This window comes from Scomber scombrus, chromosome 18 (genome assembly GCF_963691925.1).
Source record: "Scomber scombrus chromosome 18, fScoSco1.1, whole genome shotgun sequence".
In the NCBI taxonomy this organism is placed as follows: Eukaryota; Metazoa; Chordata; class Actinopteri; order Scombriformes; family Scombridae; genus Scomber; species Scomber scombrus.
In genome coordinates, this window is record NC_084987.1 from 19,821,194 (window position 1) to 19,839,332 (window position 18,139).

Sequence of the window (18,139 nt, forward strand, 5' to 3'; positions counted from 1 at the left end):
CAGAGGGGGCACTGTACAGCTATAATGAGAGGTGTGTGTGTGTGTGCATATGTGCGTTTTGTGCTATACATCATTGCACCACTGACTGTTGCGATTGCCTGACCCAAGGTTTCAGCACATTGCCACCTAAACAGCTTTGCGGCTGGATTTATTTGTTGGGTGCACTGGACACACACACGCAAGCACACACACACACACACACACACCTGTGGATACAGAGTCTCGGACACTCGCTTGCTCACCGCTGGGTCGCTGTCAAATGTAAGAAGGTTGAGAATGAATTTTCAAATGTGATACCCATGCATATTTGTGATAAACAATTTCACCAGGGCTCATCCACTCAGCACAGGACAAACAGTGGCATCAAACTATCTGTTAAGCACTAATGAGCATTGTGTCATAACTGTGGTCTCAAATTCTTCTTTAGTCATATTGATTTTCATTTATATTTTAAAATGTAATGGTTCTTGTATCTAGAATAACTTAAAAGTCAATGCAACAGGACAAGTCTTGGAATCTTATGAGCTCAGATTCCAAGACTAACATTTTAGCTTACTTAAATAGGCTAATGATGTGGCTGTTGTCAGCCTCCAATGTGAAAGAGAAAATACAGGGGAAAGTCTGTATTATAATCATGTGATGTCACTCCAGAACTGGCATCAATCGAGTGCTCTAGAGATAAACATGAGTAAAACCAAACCTGTTGAAAGGGTTAGTTATTGCAGTGGTTATACCTAACCTGACACCAGATGATTTGTTCCAAAGAACTGAGAAGTCATCCATGGAAACTGTTTGGAAAAGGGTAGGCACTTTCAAAAAATACTTGGCAGGTGATTAGACGAACAAGCTGGCAATCACCATCTTACCCTGCAAGGCAGCTCGATTCACAATGTTAATTGGCCTGAACCACCATTGGTTTGACTACACGTGCATAACTCGAAGCCTGACGAGATGGATTCTCATGCCTGTATTGAAGAAGCTTAGGGTGACTCAGAATATTCTTGAAATGGTGTACAAGAATTGGGTGGATTATCTTTTAACATGGTCACGTGGCACAGACACTTGGATGTCAAACATAAAGGAGAATCATCAAGAGTGGTTAATAAGGCCAGTAAAATCATAGAGAAACCACTGATGCAACTAACCGGCAGGCATGTACTGAATACAAAAAAGAAAGGTCTTGATATAACAAGTGATCCGTCCCCTCCATTGTACCCACAGTTTGAACTGGTTCCCTAAGGAGGGTGTTTCAGACTGCTACCAGACACCAAAAATGTATACAAGATATCAGTTGTCCCAAGTTGAATTGGTAAATCATTTAATACATACAATCATACAGAGCCACTCCCTTACCTCAGTCCTCACTGAATTTGTGCATGTGTGTTATATTTGCAGAATTTGGCATTTTTTAACTTGTAATCCATGTTGATTGTGGTGACGTCCAAGACATTGTCCACATATAATCCATATTGTAGACAATAAAGTTCAAACCCGATCCAACCTAACCTAACCATAGAATTTAAAACTGAGTAACTGAACTTATTTTGTGGAAAAACTATAATTTGAAAAAAAGAGCATTTAAATATAGTTTTAAATGTGTGTGGAGGGTTTCTATAATGTTTGGGACAACCCCCTTTCAAAAAAAGAGATGAAAATCAAAGGAATCAACCCTGACACAACAGAAAAAACTGCAGCTCCATCTTGAAAGTAAAAAAAAAAATCAAACTTAAAGTTAAAACACGACTATATGTTCAAATTGTCCAAAGCCATTCTTCAAAGAAAGCCCAGAAGAATGAAAATGTCTTTTTTATCACTTTCTAAAAGACTTGCTCAGACAGTCATCATCCATGCAGCCTGACCACAAAGCTAACCAGCCATCCACAACTTTCAATGGCAAATCAGCAGAATTACATCAGCTTAGCCCGTCACTCATCAGCACCTCCTACTCTCTTGTATAAATTTCTCCTTATGTCCTTCTATCCCTCTTCCTCATGGACTATCTGGACTGTCCTTTCACAGTCTGTTTTATCACTGATCTGCGGTCACATTATACAGTGGTAAGCTCTGGTATCATTATCTCTGTCTGTCTTTTCTTTATATTTCCCACATCCTCTATTTTCTGTTCTGCCTTGTGGTTGTCACTCTGTCTCAGGCCCTTTCATTCTCCTTTTACTTTGATTTAAGAAACACGATTTAACATCACACTACTAGTACCTCTTTTGTATTAATGTCAAATGTAAGTTACTACAAAGCAGAAAAAAGCACCACTTAAATACAACTGCTCGACAACTGTTAAAACATTAGCCCTATAGAGAACAAATCCTAATCCTGAAATGACAAAAACAAAACCCCATATAACCGTTCTAAAAAATGTGCACTAACTCCTCCTAAATCTTATCTGCCACTTCTATGGTAAAGATCCAGTTAAATTTAGGCAAATAGAACTGTTCAGTTAGATTGGGAAAACATTACCATCATGGTTAAAATATACAAACTTTTGCTACAATCGATCAATCAATCAAACAAGCATCACAGTTTTCTGTGCCAAAGCTGCACACCTTTTTGATCCTTCCGAACTCTATTGAAATATAATTATGCCTCTATTCTGAGCATGAAATAAAACATTTTGAGCAAAGAAAACTTTTTTGTAAGCACATATATTATATTGAGATATTTGAGCAAACAAAGCTCAAATGTGTTTGCTATTATCTACCTAAGCACACAATGTCAGTCTGTCACTCATTTTTACTGCACACTCACTCTGCATGCAAACTGTTACATTGTGCTGTAATTTCAACTTATTTTTATTTAAATTCCGTTTTCCTTTGCAGAATGTTTCTGTAACTACAACTTACCTGCATACAAAATATAGTTTTATATGCATAAATGTCCCATTGTGCACTCAGAATTTAGGTTCAGATATAATGCCGTAATATGTTTTGCAATATCATAACACTGCAGGTCTCTGTATGTCAGCATTAAATTAAATCTTTTCATTTTTCCAGTAAAACATTTGTTTGTTTGTTAAGAAATAGTCCTTCATTCATCCTCTTTGTCAGCTTACACTCTCAAGATTTAATATGAACTTGTAGTAAGTTTTTTACTTAATTCTAAAGAGGATTCATAATGATTATTTCAATGGCCTATCTTATTTATGTCCACTTGGAGAACAAACCTGTTTTCATCCCCGAAGGTCAAAATGAACGGTCAAGTAAGTAGAGTTTCAGTGTCTTGCTCTAGGACACTTCAGCAGGACAGATGCTTGCCAACATCTGTCCTGCTGATTGGAGGCATACATATGTCACCTCTGGGAAAGCTCAAGACAAATGCTGAACATTTCTTTTGACAGTGTGACCTGTATCTGGTGAAGACAGCCAACTAGAATTCAGAACTACCCCTCAAATAATCACTTCACTCAAGTATTAAAACCCACATATTAATTTGATTCCAGGAGTAAAATGTGCCAAGACCTGCCAGCTTTCATTGTTTTATGGCTCAGTGCAGTATTAACATATAATATAACATTAATGAGTGCTGATGTCCAGTGTTGTCCTACTCTTCCTCCTTCCCCATAGAACCACTCCTCTTCCTCCTCCTCCGCCTCCTCTTCTCCTTCTTATCCTGCTCTGGAAGGTTGAGAGCAGATCCGGTAATGACAGGATTTTAAAAGAGCCCCCCTGGTCCGACTCTTAACACCCGATAGGCTGACTGGTCACACCCAGCACACTCACACACACACACACACACACACACACACACACACACACACACACACACACACACACACACACACACACACACACGCTGTCTCTCTCATTCCCCCTCTCACACACAGACACCAACACACACTCCTGTTCCCTGCACTAGAATTAGCCGTTGGCTGTACTCCAGTCAGATCGGCTCAATATTCCACCCTTCCAAAAAACCACCCTCTCTCTTCTCATTGTTCACTGAAGGCCAAACATTGCCACAGTCATAGTTGTGTCACAGCACAATCAATCACCCATCAATGTGAAACTGCTATACCAATACAAAGAAAACACAATACAACTGTGCTATAATTTCCCCAAAACTCCTCCCTGCTCACCTGACTTAACACCTGTCCTTTGAAATCTGCATCCTCCCTCCTGACCTCCATTCGGTTCACTCCCTTCCTCTGCTGCTCTGTCACTCTGCCCATTGCACCCTCATGATTACAAACAGACATCACACTCATTATCACCCCGATGTGATTCACTCATTTCATTCATTACACAGCTGGTGACCCTCTCACACATACACAGAGATATTCCCAGACAGACCACAAGAACATTTACACATGCAGACATCCTGCTTCCTTTTACTCTCTACATACGTTTACATTAACACACATAGAAACACAGTGCTATATCAAATTTCTATGCAGATCAAATTTCAGGTTTTTAAATTAAATTTCAGATTTTTCTCAAGTTGTTCTGTATGCAGTACTATGTAGTGGTATTACTTTTTCGGTAACAATTAAGGATGATATTTAAAAAATCAGTAATTACATTGCAGTTAGTCACAGTACTAATATGATGATCTGACAAGTAGGGGTGACTTGTTAGTTTGGGGTGTGGGAAAAACTGTAGTAACCCACGGTGACCAGACGTTAAGCTGTGTGTCCCAAGTCCCGACAAATATCTGTAAAACACTTCAGTGTCGCGGTTTTCAACATTCACTGACAAACTGTCACAGTTTTCACCACAATTAAAATAATAATTATAAAATGATACTTGTTTTCAGCACTTACATAGATGTTTATCTTGTTCTGTCACACTCATTATTACCTTACTTATATGAAAACATAAACAATGCTAGGGAGTCTGAATTCAACATTGATTTCTCTGTATGTGTGTCAGTCAATGTGTTGTTGTCAAGGCTGTTGCTAGCCAATGGCTCTTTCTGTAAGAACCTGTCAGAATGCTAACAGTTAGCTGTCATGTCAAAAAGAGTCATTCTTTTCTAAAGAGTCAAGGAGGCTTACTCGTTCCTTTGTAAAGTACCCGGTAACCACAATGCTGCGTTCTGCACAGATCGCAAGAGTATGTTTTTTGGTCGCTCACGATGGAAATGCTGATATGAAAGAGCATAAAAGTATTGGTTTTTACTGGGAGCTCCAGAAAGACAACTAAAACGAAAGACTACAAAGCGTAATGTACCCAGCAATCTTCTTAAAAGTAACTTTCTTTAAAGGCTGTTTCTCGGTTTTTGCTATTAACGAGTTGCAATTGTGATTTTTTGTTTGTTTGGATGTTTTAATCTTTGTAAACTAATGACCACCTTGTTGCATAGCATTGTAAAGATGTAAGTTAAAGTTGTTTTGATGTTATATTTCAAATATAGAAATATTATAATTGTCCCCTATCATGAGGAAAATGTCTATGGTGCATGTATAAGTGCATGCATTAAGTACACTAAAGGGTCTAGGTTTGGGAGTTTGAAAATATGGTTACCCTAAGACAGTAACCCAAACATTGTATTATTTACTTATTTATGTATTCAATGTTGTTAACGGGCTTGCTAACATCCCCCCTTTAGTCAGCCGAGTTTTTTGTTTGAAGGGTATTAGAACCCCATAGCTTCACTTTGAGGGCAGGACTTCGGACATGCTAAGTGCAGTTAGTGAAGCTAACATTAAGCTAGCTGTTTATGGTTAATACATACTGTACATCTAAACCACTCTTGTTTTCTGTTTCCACGCTATGATGTGTGATTCCAAATTGTTTAAAGGGGACATAAAATGCTTTTTGTTATTTTCTGTCATTTATATACCTTTATAATATTGGATGGGTATTGCAGGATGTTAACACTAAGCATAGCCAAAATTCCTAAATTGACAGATTGTTCATGCATGCCCATGAACGGCCATCCATTTGTTGCTAAAGTTGTTCCACTGCTGCTGACATTTGCAACTTGCATGTACTGGATTGGATTCAGGCTTGAAAATGTATTGATGTATTTGACAGATTTGTAGTTTGACTACATAATAAGAAAAATAGGCAAAATCTGACAACTATTTAAAAATAGTCTTTCAAACTGTAAATCATGCCAATATATTCCAGGACACTTCCAGAAAGAAATATAGACCGCAGTATGTGCATGATACATCTTCTTTAAAGGTAATGTAACAAGTTATGTAACTGATAATCCTGCTGTTAAATAAATAATTTCCCTTCCCTTCTACAAGATGTTTAAAAGGCAAATGTAGAAAATGTGTATTGTGTACAATAAATGTAAATAAGTTGGAAAGTTATTAGTGTCTGATTTTAAATGAGATTCAGACACATATTTGTGTAAATTAGTTAATTGATTCTGACATCCATCCAGCTCTCTCAGTTCCTACCTGGAGTTGGTCATGTCAGTCTGTCCTCCTTGACTCTTCTCCAGCCCGAGCTTGGTGAAAATCCCCACCAGCACCATGATGGCCACCACTCCACAGATAATATACACGATCATATGGGTCCGATCTCGGTCTGGTTCCTCTTGGACCTCTGTGACGGGTTCCGCTGGTTTTCCGGTGTTTGCCCAGACAGGTGTGTCATAGTTGGAACAGGAAGTCTGGTCCAAACTGTGGACTTTGAACTGACAACAAAAGCGGTAGAAGCAGGAACCACAACAGAACAAGTATATACCTGCATTACAGTTAAAGGGTGGATCCCATTGGCCCATGACATCGTAGTAACCCCAGCAACGGCCACCATTGTTTGCAGCTGTTTGGTCGTCCGCAGCTGGTGTTGGTGTTGCCAATGTGGCTTCTGGTAACACAGAAGGCTCTGTTGTCTGGTTGCTGGTAGAGACTTGGGCCAAAGCTTGACCTGAATGCCGCACATTCAGTCCACCCAGAGAGGTCAAACCCAGAAGAATGGCCAATGAGAAGCTCACCAAGAGTGGATGCATATTGGCGGCCATCTTGGATCCTGTACTCCAATGTCTTGTGATGGCTCAGTGCTGTTGTGTAATTGTTAATGATAGGCCAAAATTAAAGCTCCTAGGTTTAAAAAACAACCGAGAAATATGTAAGTTAAATACCCTTCTCATCCAGAGAAATCATTGAGATATTAGTGAGAGAAGACAACAGTTTGGATACATCCAGGGAGTTTTCAAATGAGCTTGTATTCATGCCAGGAGGAAAAATAAAGAGCATTCAATTACTGTTGTGGGAGCTACTACTGCACACAGTTACAGAGAGCTAAATTGCCGTCAAGGCAAGGCAGAGGAACAAGTGAGTGAAAGAAATCAATCTCCCATCTCAAAAGGCTCCTAACAGGAGTGAATGAGTCCCTTGTGAGCAGGCACTCACATGCACAGACACATCACAGTCCCTGGCAATTCACTGTACTGTATGTGTGTAGGTGTGTTTATCAAAGCAAATAAATATTCTCAAATATCAGAAAATGTCACCTTTTCACAATACCATATGTCATCAGCAGACAGCAGAGGCGATTTTAGACCAGTCCAAATCCAGTGGCTGGGAGGAAATCCAGTTTAAGAGGGCGTGTTACCTACGAGTGAACTTGCCTCTGGCATTTCCAGCAATACACTCCCCCCGCTGAGTGGATGAATAATCCGTGAAAGTGAGAACTCTGGGTTCCTGATGGCACCAGCAGAAAAAGAAGATTCCTCTCAAACTCCCAGATAGTCATGGGCTTTTTTCCTCTCTTATTCCTGAGTTGAAAACAACTCTAAATGCTCAAAGCTGGAGTGAAATCAGTTCTTGATGTCCAGGAAAACTGACCAGAGTGCGTTGTTTTCCACTGGAGTTGTCTGTCTCCTCCACTTGCCCCTCTCAGCTTAACTTGCGTCTATCATCCTCCTACTGTCAATGTCACTGTTCAAAGGCAGCTTTTTTATTTTAGTGGTGGGCATCTTTTTGCTGCCACCTTGGTCCACTTTGAAGAACGTTATTCCTGCCTTGTACCTCCAGAATTTCAGTCTCTAATGAGTGATATCAGATATTCTTTCTCAAATTGTATTAAATATTTATTTCCAATTTCCAGCCAAAGAACAAACAGGTATTAACTATTCTTTAAAACATGACTCCAGGCTCTCATCAAAAGCGGAAATCCTATGATGATTACGGTCCAAAAGCGTTCCCCTTGCACCTGAGGCGTTTTTTTCCCGTCTTACACACACACACACACACACTTTCTCACGCGCACATTCACAAACAGCTCAAATCCCCCTGGTGACAGTGCTCTGTCAGTGTAAGTCTGTAGCTTTTAAGCAACACACAAGGAGTCCAGTGGCTTTTAGTGATCAGTGTGTGCAGGGCTCCTGTTGCTATTGCTCCACACGCACGCTCCTCTGAAACCCCTCCTATCCCAAGGAGCCCAGGATCTCTAACAGAGCCAGGACACCAGCTCGGTACTCTGTCTATCAGCCTTCTCTTCCCTGTCCTACAAGTGCTAAGGCGTATAGGGAGAGGAGGGAGGAGAAGAGGGGGAGGGCTAATGTTGTGATACTGAATCTCTGATCTTAACACGTTTGTGTTGCTGCAGCCAAGACGCGAGAAAAAAAGATAAATGGCTGGAATTACTTGGTGAGTGGAGTGTCCCACATAACGGATTTTTGGTGGTTTTCTTTTTCCTTCTTTATTTTTCTTTTGACTCAGTTCTTGATTGTGTCTCTTTGTTTACCCCCTATCCTCTCTTTAGTGCCTCTTTCTCTCTCTCCTACAACTTACCTCACCCTTTCTTTCCTCTCAGCCCGAGATGGGCTGTGGGATTTTGTCGTAGCTGAGGAAATATCAGCGTGGGGTCAGAAAGCCTGTGGACTGCCCTCTGCACTTGCACAAGCTTCGCTGGAATAATATTCCCCAGCCCATACGGACAAGAGAGACAAGTGGAGATGCGTCAGCCAAGCAGCGGTGTTGCACCGAGGGCAGATCAAAAAATATCCTGTTTTCAAAAGAAGCTCCCTTGGAAATCTAGGACTGCAGCAGAAGCTCTTTGTGGTTGTTATTGTTGTTGGTTCAACTACTCAGTTGCCAGGTTTTCAAATTTTCCCTTTGCAATGTTTTTTTTTTGTCTTTTTACCCCCCACTGAGAAAAAAATGGATAAAAAAATCTCAATGCATTAATATGCAACAGTTTTTAGGCAAATGCAATCCAATTTTTCATGCAATGGATTCACTCTGCTGTCAATTCAGTCCTTGTCCGGCTGCAGCTTCTATGAAAACAGGCATAATTTGATATATATGTATAGGAATTTTATATATATATCATATGTATGTGTTTTCACTGGTGCTCTGCTTGTGGGATGCTCCAAACAGAAGTGGGAAGAGACAGGAAAACCAGAAGCAATAAAATGCTTTTTTTTAATTCCATCCTCCCCCTTTGTTGTTTCATCTTCATCAGTGTTTATTCCCTTTTTTTCTTGTAGCCTCAGTCTGCTCAGTGCGTCTGTATCCCGTCCACTGGTGATGCTCGCGCTGCTGCCGCCGCCGCTGCTGTTCTCTGTCAGGACTGGATGATAATGTCTCACATACACACGCTCTCTCTCGCTCACTCCTCCCTCTCCCGCTCACTCCTCCCTCTCTCCCTCACTCCTCCCCTCATTCTCTCTCTCTTTCTCTCTCTCTCTCTCTCACACACACACACACACACACACTGATACCTTTTGTGGGCAAATGAGCGCAGCTCTTGCTTGCTGACTCTCCCTTTCACTCTCTTTCATTGTGTGTCACTGACACTCTCCTCTCTCAGTTTTGTCCCATATCTTTGTTTTCTTTTTGGCTCACTCCTTGTCCTGTTTCCCCAGCGCTTCCCCCCCTTTCTGGCCTTTTTTTAATCCATTCATCTCTCCTGTCTGTCTAACCTTTTCAGTTTGCTTTGGCTGCCTCTCGTGCCCTTACCTTCTTTGTTCCATTCACCCACTAGTATGGAGCTTTTATCCCTGCTCCTCTCATCCTCCCCCTGATTGTCTCTTTTTCTTTTACCCCATGTGCTACTTTCCTTTCCCAAAATGCCTGTCAATCCAACAAATAAGAGCAGTGGTGCTGACTGAGTAGCAGTTTGTAATGTGCAGGCATGCTTGCATGTGCATGTGTGTGGCATGTTTTGTGTATGTATGTGTGTGTGGCTTGGTGAGTGTTTGTGTCTGTGCGTAATAACTGCGCTAATACCTCTGCACATCCTCATCTTTGTGTGGCGCATGTCTGGAACATGTGTGGTGCTGCAGTCTATCAGGGCTGATTTAGGGAGAGAGAGAGAGATTGCAGAGATGGATGGAGGAGGAGAGGGAAGGAGGAAGCAAGAGTGAGATAAACAGAGTGAAAGAAAAAAAAGCGGAGAGATTGAGGCAGGAAGAGAGGGAGGGGAGGAGAGGACAGTGGAGCGGCTGCTAAAGAGAAAGCAAGAGAGGAAGGGGCTTGACAGAGAGGAGCAGGGGAGGGAAAAAGGAGAGGAATTATCGTAGGGAAGGGACAGGGATTAAGAAACATGGGGATAGCAACTGGAATAGGAACTGACAGAAGGATAGTGGGAGGATGTGGGGGGAAAAATATAGATGAATGGGAAGGGTGTGCAGACAGGTAGGAGAAAAGAAAGAAAAGCCACCTCGAGGTAAAGTGACATATCAGACAGAGAGAGAGAGAGGGGAACATTATTCAGAGAAAATGCTGGAGAGAGAAAGAGCCTCAGAAATTAGGAAATATACTATGGATGTAGAGAGAGGGGGGAAATGGAGAAGAAAGATGTTATGAATTTTGAATAATCTCAGATATAATGTTAAATGTGAACTAGATTCTAAAGAAGAGAAATAAGAAGAAGTAGTGCCTCTGGGTGTAACCATGAACCGGGCAAACCTCATCAGAAAACACTAGGAAAAAAGCAGCAAAGGAAACGCTGCTTAATATTTTATTCTGTTTTTAAGTGGTTGACAATATATTCATCTTAAATATTTATTTTCAAACTTTTTTGCATAAAAGCTTTTCTTTAATTTCCCCGTCAAAATCTTTTTCTTTAATGTTTCCTTTTTTACATTTCTCAGCACAGACCTTGTCTCTTTTGTGCATTTCAGCCACACAGTTTTTGTTGTTGTTGTTGTTTTTCCTGCAAGTACCCCTGGATCATCTCCATTTTCTGCTTGTACTCTGTCCAACCCTCTCGGCCTAAATTTGCTTAAAATCTTCAGCAAAATGCATCTGAAGTTATGTCGAGAATACACACAAGCACAAGCGATGCACTCTCAACTCAGGCAGTCACTAGCATATGGAGATGCGTGCTCCTGTGACTTCACACTAAAGTATGTGATGTGCCATAAATCAACTAATCCTTTTCCTCCCTGCAGACAATCTCCAGTCTGCCATTAAAGAATCCTCGGCCCACTTTCTCAAACGGAAAGCGCATCATTCCTTCAGAGAGAAAAAAAAAAAACGAAAATTGTTGTGAATGAAGATTGGCAGACTATCACGTACATACACAGGACAATGTTTCTCAGTGCTCAAAGAGGCAGTGAGACATCAGAGCGAAAGGTGTTGGCTGAAAAGCATGATGGGAAGGAAGGAGAGATGAGATAGATGAAAGAAGAAGTCCTGGGGGAGAGATGGAGGGCAGAGAATACACATTGAATGGGAGATCTGTCTTAAATCATTTCACTCTCTCCCTCTCTCTGCTTGGCTGTGGTCTAATAGAACACATGTTTCACAAGTATTAGGTACATGGACACATTGATACTGTATTTAATTTAAAAGCAGCTGGCTGTATTTGGTGTATTTTTTTATGATAGATCGTCCTTCCACATGTTGATGAAGCCACAAAACAATAAAATTATTTGTTCCATCTTTAGTGTCCTCTGCTCTTTTCTCCCTTTTCTCTCCACTTACATCCTCTCCTCCCCTTTCCCTGGCACTCCTCTCCTTTCTTTTGTTCCATGCCCTTGTTCTCTCCTCTACTTTCTTCTCATCTTCCACCTGTCTTCCTCACTCCCTCTCCTCTCATTTCCTCTACTCCTCACCCTTCATTAAATTTGATAGAAAAGTTAAGGAGGGTAAACATGCTTCCTCAAAGCCAACCTCCTTTCCTTCTCATCATCACCGTCACCTGCCACCTCTGCTGCTGCCGCTTCAATCCACATCCCCCTCTTTAACTTCGCTTCGTCCTTCCCTCTGTCTGTCTCCGTTTCCCATCCCACCTCATCTTCCCATCCTCTCATCAAACTGTCTCCAGCATCCCTTAAATTCCAGTGTCAGTGCCACACCACGCCATACCTGTCACTCCCACTCTGTATTCGCTCATGGGAGCGCCGGCTTTTTCTCGCTCTGTGTCACTCCAGTTCGCTCGCTACAGTTGCTCATCATTCCTGTACTCTCTGACTGTCACTCACTATAGATTAGCTCCGGGTGGAGACGAGCAGAGAGAAAAAGGATGGAGTACGGGACGGCAACTCAGACAAGGCCATGAGAGGATAATGAGTGAGAAAGCTGAAAAGTGTATGATTTAGGAGACAGTGGAAATATGAAAGAATGAAATAAATACCAAACAAACATCCATTTAGAGAGATGATAAACAGCAAACAAATCAAAGAGAAAACCACAGATAAAGTGATATATTTATATGGTGGCTTAAAAGAGTTTCACGACACCTGCAGGATTGATGGATGTTTGCAGTTGAAGGAGTGTTGTTATTTTTGGCTGAACCAGCCATGAACCAACACTGAATGTCTGTCCATCACTGGCTCACTGAGTGATGAAGTTACACCATTGGTCGGCCAGCCCAGTGTTGGATTTTCCCCACTGGCCATTGCTCTTCCAAAATGAATTGGTGCAATAGTGTCTGTAACATCCTTGGGGCGTTTACATTAGAGCCGTGAGCACAGTGTAGTCCCAAATGAAATTTTAAAAACTCACATTTACTGACTGAAGCGCAGCACACAGAGGCTCAGACACTGACGGGAGCAACAACCGGTGGGTGCAAAGAGACGCAAAGGACCCATTTTACCAGCCTGCAGGTTGGCTAGCAGCTAGTTAGCATTGCTAGCATAATTAGCATAGCTGTGCCATGCTATATGTAGCTATTATACTGTATAAAAATAATGTGTAGCTGTGGTGTTTCCAGCCTGGTGACAGGTGTGTTTACTGTGTTTGAAAGGCACGGTGCGGACATAAAGTCACACAGCTGACGGACTGTTTGTCTAGCATGCTAATCCTACATAAACATATGGATGAGAACATGTGTTTTTGTAGAGGCATTTGTAGATTGAAACAGATGAAAAAGCAAAAGGAGTTAACTTAGTTAATTAGCATAGTTGTGTTGTTCTTGCAATTACATTTATAACCTTTTCACTCAAACGTTGCTAAACCATGTCATGTAAAGTGCAACTTAAGTACATTTTAACAACAAACATAACTGGGGCGGCTACAGAAAATGTTTGATGCACATTTAAAATGCAAGAATTTACATTATAGACACTACCACTGAATATTTCTGTAACAAACTGTCCACAATTTAGCACACTGACCACACACAGTCCAGTCCATTTACTAGGTTTAGTCTTGTTTTTAATTCACTGCCCTGTTCAGCAGCGTCCTGAGCCAGTGCCCTCCCACAACCTTGCCCTTGACTGCAGAGGCCAGACATCGTATACCTGCCATTGATTGGGAGCAGGCGCACACACACATACACACACACAAACACGCACACAAACACAAACACATTAATGCCTTCACACACACCTGAGCACTGCCGCATATGACTGCAGGGACACACAAATACAAGCACAGATATCTTGTTTAACAGGATGGATTTGAATGTTTATGCCCTTTGTCGAAATTAAGAGTGTTTTTGCTGTGTGTGTGTGTGTGTGTCTGAGTGTGTTTGTTAGGACAAATGATCAATTTTTTTCTATTACCTCTTCAACAATGGCACTAGTGTTTAGTATTTTGCTGCTAAGACCACTGTATTAAAATTCCTAGTTATTGTGGTATTTTAGGAAACACTGCTTTCTTGAAGCCAATCGTTTTGACATTGTCAGTCAACCAGTAGACAATAAATTGTCCAACCTGTTAAGAAATAAGCTTTAGAGGTGCTGGTAGAGGGATTTGTAGCCTTTGGACAAACCCAGGCTTGCTGTTTCCAGTTTTTATACAAAGTTAACCTAACTGGCTAGAGGTGTAGCTTCACACTTACTGACATTTGTGGTATTGATCTTCACAACTAACGCTCGACAAGAAAGCAAGTAAACGTCTCCCAAAATGTCAACCTATTGCTGTCAAAACAGAGCCACTAAAACTTGTACATCGCCCTCCCTGTACATGATGAAAGAGGGTAAAAGCTGTCTAATGGATGTGCAATTCCAGCCAGTACAAGTGGAGGTTTGTGTCTCATATTATCTCAAAGGTTAAAGATAAAAATAAAAAGTTCTTGAAAAGTATCACAGTCTCAGTGGAGGTTTAGAAATGTTCCCTAGCTCTCATCATTTCAGCACTCTTTAAATAATTTGCGGCCGAATCCCCCCCTCGAGGGCCAGCTGGGTCCAATTCCCGGCTGTGGCACTTTTTGTATTGTGATCCCTCTTTGTCTGTAACCCTCTCAGCTTTCCTTCTTCTTCAATCAAAAGAAAGTACACACAGAGCTCACCCTGTCTGTTCCTCATGTCAGACGAAAAAAAGAAAAGGCGTGTTGTGAAAGAAGAGCCTTTGCTCTAACCTCGCTGTAAGACAATGTGGGTCAGCTTGATATAAAAAGAATAAGAAATCTATTGGTTGTCTTGAATTTCCTGTTGTAAATGTTTTCAGTTCATTATTGGATTGCACAGCTTGCACAACTGGAATTATGTTCTGTGTATTTTACAGTATGTAGTACATGAAACAGTTTTATAACTTTGACATGCAAAGTTTTAGGATTTATTTATAATATATCAACTTTTTTAGCTTGTCTCACTAGTGTTCTTTTACCTTCTTAGTATTTACAAATTACACTTCTTTTTTCCCCTTGTTTCTCTGTATTTTAAAACCCCTATAAAGTCCTGTCCATGGGCAGGTCAATGACTACTACTAATGTATTTAAGTATTGATGATCCTACTCAGCCATTTGTATACCAGCCTATCCATTCTTGTTAGTCAGCTATCCAAAAACCCATTTGGTTTAATGATGGCAAACAAAAGACTCAGTTTACACGAGAGATACACAATTTCAACTTAACTCATCAGCCATTGAGCCAAACAAACTCGATGACACTGCAATCATCTACTCTATTTGCCACTCTTGCCAACTCGTGATCTGAAACTGCTTGTCAGCTAGAAAGGTATCATACATTTTTGACCTGCAAATCGCCCTTATAGTCTGCCAGCCAGAATATAATCATATATTTGCCAAGCTGCTGGTAGCTCCAGCTCCACATTTATCTGGCTTGGAGATTTTCTTCCAAGAACACAACATGATGGATTTTCTGGACCTCTGTTGCAAACATAGACAAATGCATGCCAAGACAAGGAAGTGCCCAAAGAACATGGAGGAGCTATGTGGTTAATGGTTGGAATCAAGTACCAGTAATATGAAGTAATCAAGACATAACTTTTGGTGGTGGCATTTATTTTTGTTCTAAACTTGGCACTTGTATGGATCTAAATTTGTCAAAATAAAAGTGAGCTGAACGTATTACTATTTCAGTGGTCAGAGAGAATCTACAGAGAAATTATAGATGGCATAAAATGTTGCTGGTGACCAATGTCTACTGGCAAGGGCTCCATCCCAACCCTGTACAGGATAAGTGGATATTGATAATTGATGGATAGATTTAAGTGAGCAAGAGTCAGTGAAGAACTACCAATCAACTAACCAGAGCATCAAATGGCCAAAGAGCCACCAGGCTATCCAACTGGCCTTGCAGTCAGCCAGTATTTGCCAATAGAGGATAATACAGCTGTGTCTCCATGGGGGGTCTGTGTCATTATTAGCTGTCTGTCTCTGTTTCATACTAATACTGTCTGAGTCCCCTGCAAAGCCATCCAGCGTGCATTTCTGTGTGTGTACGTGTGTCAGTGGTGACGGACGCTGTAACTCAATCAGCCAGTCAGAGATGAGATCTGTCCTCACTTGTGTCTCAAAAAGAGGGACGGCATGAAGAGAGATGTAGAAAGAGAGCGTCCAAGTGAGAAGAAGATAGACAGGAAGGTCACGTGAAGGTGAACAAACGATAGTGGAAATGGTGTGTGTGACATGGGGAGAAAGAGATGGGAATAATGATGAATACAAAAAGAAAGTGAGAGTTGGATAGATTTGCATTAAGGGGACCTTGTTAATGGAGAAACATGCTCTCCTTTGCTCCCTCTCTGCTAAATTTTTGTGACGCAAAGCGGATTTGTAAAATCCAGAAGAAATGTATTGCAGCTCAGTGATCAGTGCATGCACACGCACACATTGGGGTGTAAAGCCTTTAAATTTGCATGTTTGATACAGCATAAGGTCTATAATTCACACATGTATTAGCACATGTATTCCATAATTAATCAGTTTAGATGATTTGTGCAGACACTGGTTTAAGTATGTGTCTGTGCTCGCATATGTGTGTGCGCAGTTCGAATCAGTGGATTTCGGTGGATTAGCCTAGTTTAGGGCTGATGTTTTCATCACCGCGGCTCTTAAACTTATGGATGACTCATATTTGGTCCAGTACTGCTGATGACATCACTATACATCTTGCAGTGCTTCTCCCCGGAGCTGTTTATCCAACTCTATATTTATCATCTTATCACACTTACAGAAACACATTTTAAATAGTGCAGTCGATTACCTAGATGCCATGAAGAGCCCAAGAGCACCCTTAAGATTTCGTGAAGGGTTATAAACGCGGGGAAAATCCAACATATTATAGCGTGTAAATACATGTGACATGTATTGGAAAGCAAGTTGCCTCCGGGAGGATATTTTTCCTGATCTAATCTAAAATGTTCACGCTGAGATGGTGGTATCAAAGTCAGGGCTTCCTCTTTAATTTGATCCTTTAAACTTCTTCAAAGGGAAAGTCAAGTCAAGGAGGCTTATAGCAGCGCCTGAATTACTGAATCGTTCTCCTTTTTTTTTCTTGAGAGGAGTGAAATTGTGAAATATTCAAAGTTATCCAAAATAATTCATTGTATCCATTCAAATATTCATTCAAAAATGTCCACCATGTATAATTTAGTTAGACAGTCCTGATTTAGTCACCATATGTCTGGAATTAACCATTTTGGGCAACGGTAGGATCAGATGCTTTGTATGCTTATGATGCAGGAGTGGTTACATCAAAAATCAACTACAGAGCAGTGGAAGCTGAGGCACGTCTCTTTCTTATTATTCTGAAATGATAAATACCCCTCCTACCATCAGTCTCCAAGGAAGTGCAGTGATAGCAAAACTATAACTCTCCCAGTCTAACAAATTCAGCCGAGAGATTTCTTTTTTTAATTGGCTTTAAAGGAGCACTTACCCAGTATACTCCCAAAGATAACAGTCTATGGTGGCGGCACATTGTGTGCAACAGGGATTTATTGGAAGTGATTTCGTGGTCCCAGTAAATCCCTGATATTGACAAAAAAAACTTGTTTTTTTCTGTCCTTCATTCCCACAGATACTAAGCTTTGAAAAGAGTCTTTTTAAAACCACCTTGGGTCTAACTGACTAAAACTCTTACGAGTTGTAGTCTCTTATTCTCTTTTATTTTCATGTTCCAAATTCATTAGTATTCAGAGCTCACTTAAGCTATGGGAACAACGACAGAAATGTCTTCTCCGCCATCATCAAAGCCCACTGCAGTGACCTCATTATCCTTTTCAAATTTCAAAGCCCCACTGAAATTGGTTCAACGCAAGATCTATCGCTGCCAATCACAAACAATCTAAATCAAAATGACATTCTCCTGTGTAGCTAGTGAGAGTATCCGTACTCATGCTGATAGAGGAAAATAGGAGTTCAATTTACACTGAATGCAACAACATCCATCTGAAGTGTTACTGAGAGTCCATTACATCTTTAAGCAAATTAAGCAACTAAAATGATCCTATCACACCTCAAACACAACCTCCTTACCTGAAATTATATATTTGAAGTGATGAATTACAAGACTAACTATATGGGAGCTGAGTCATTTCTTAATGTATCGCTCACTTAACCTTCATTTAGCAGCTATAATTGACCTGCTC

The 18,139-nt window shown here is 40.8% G+C and overlaps 1 protein-coding gene across 1 annotated transcript in view; it reads right to left on the reverse strand.

The window, feature by feature from the left end:
• LOC134000169 (protein shisa-8) overlaps positions 1-6,930 on the reverse strand; it is an 85,856-nt gene extending 78,926 nt beyond the window's left edge. The window contains exon 1 of the mRNA XM_062439505.1: positions 6,365-6,930. Within this exon, the coding sequence (XP_062295489.1) occupies positions 6,365-6,930 (566 nt within the window). The remainder of the gene's footprint in view (positions 1-6,364) is intronic.
• Between the last annotated feature and the right edge of the window lie 11,209 nt (positions 6,931-18,139).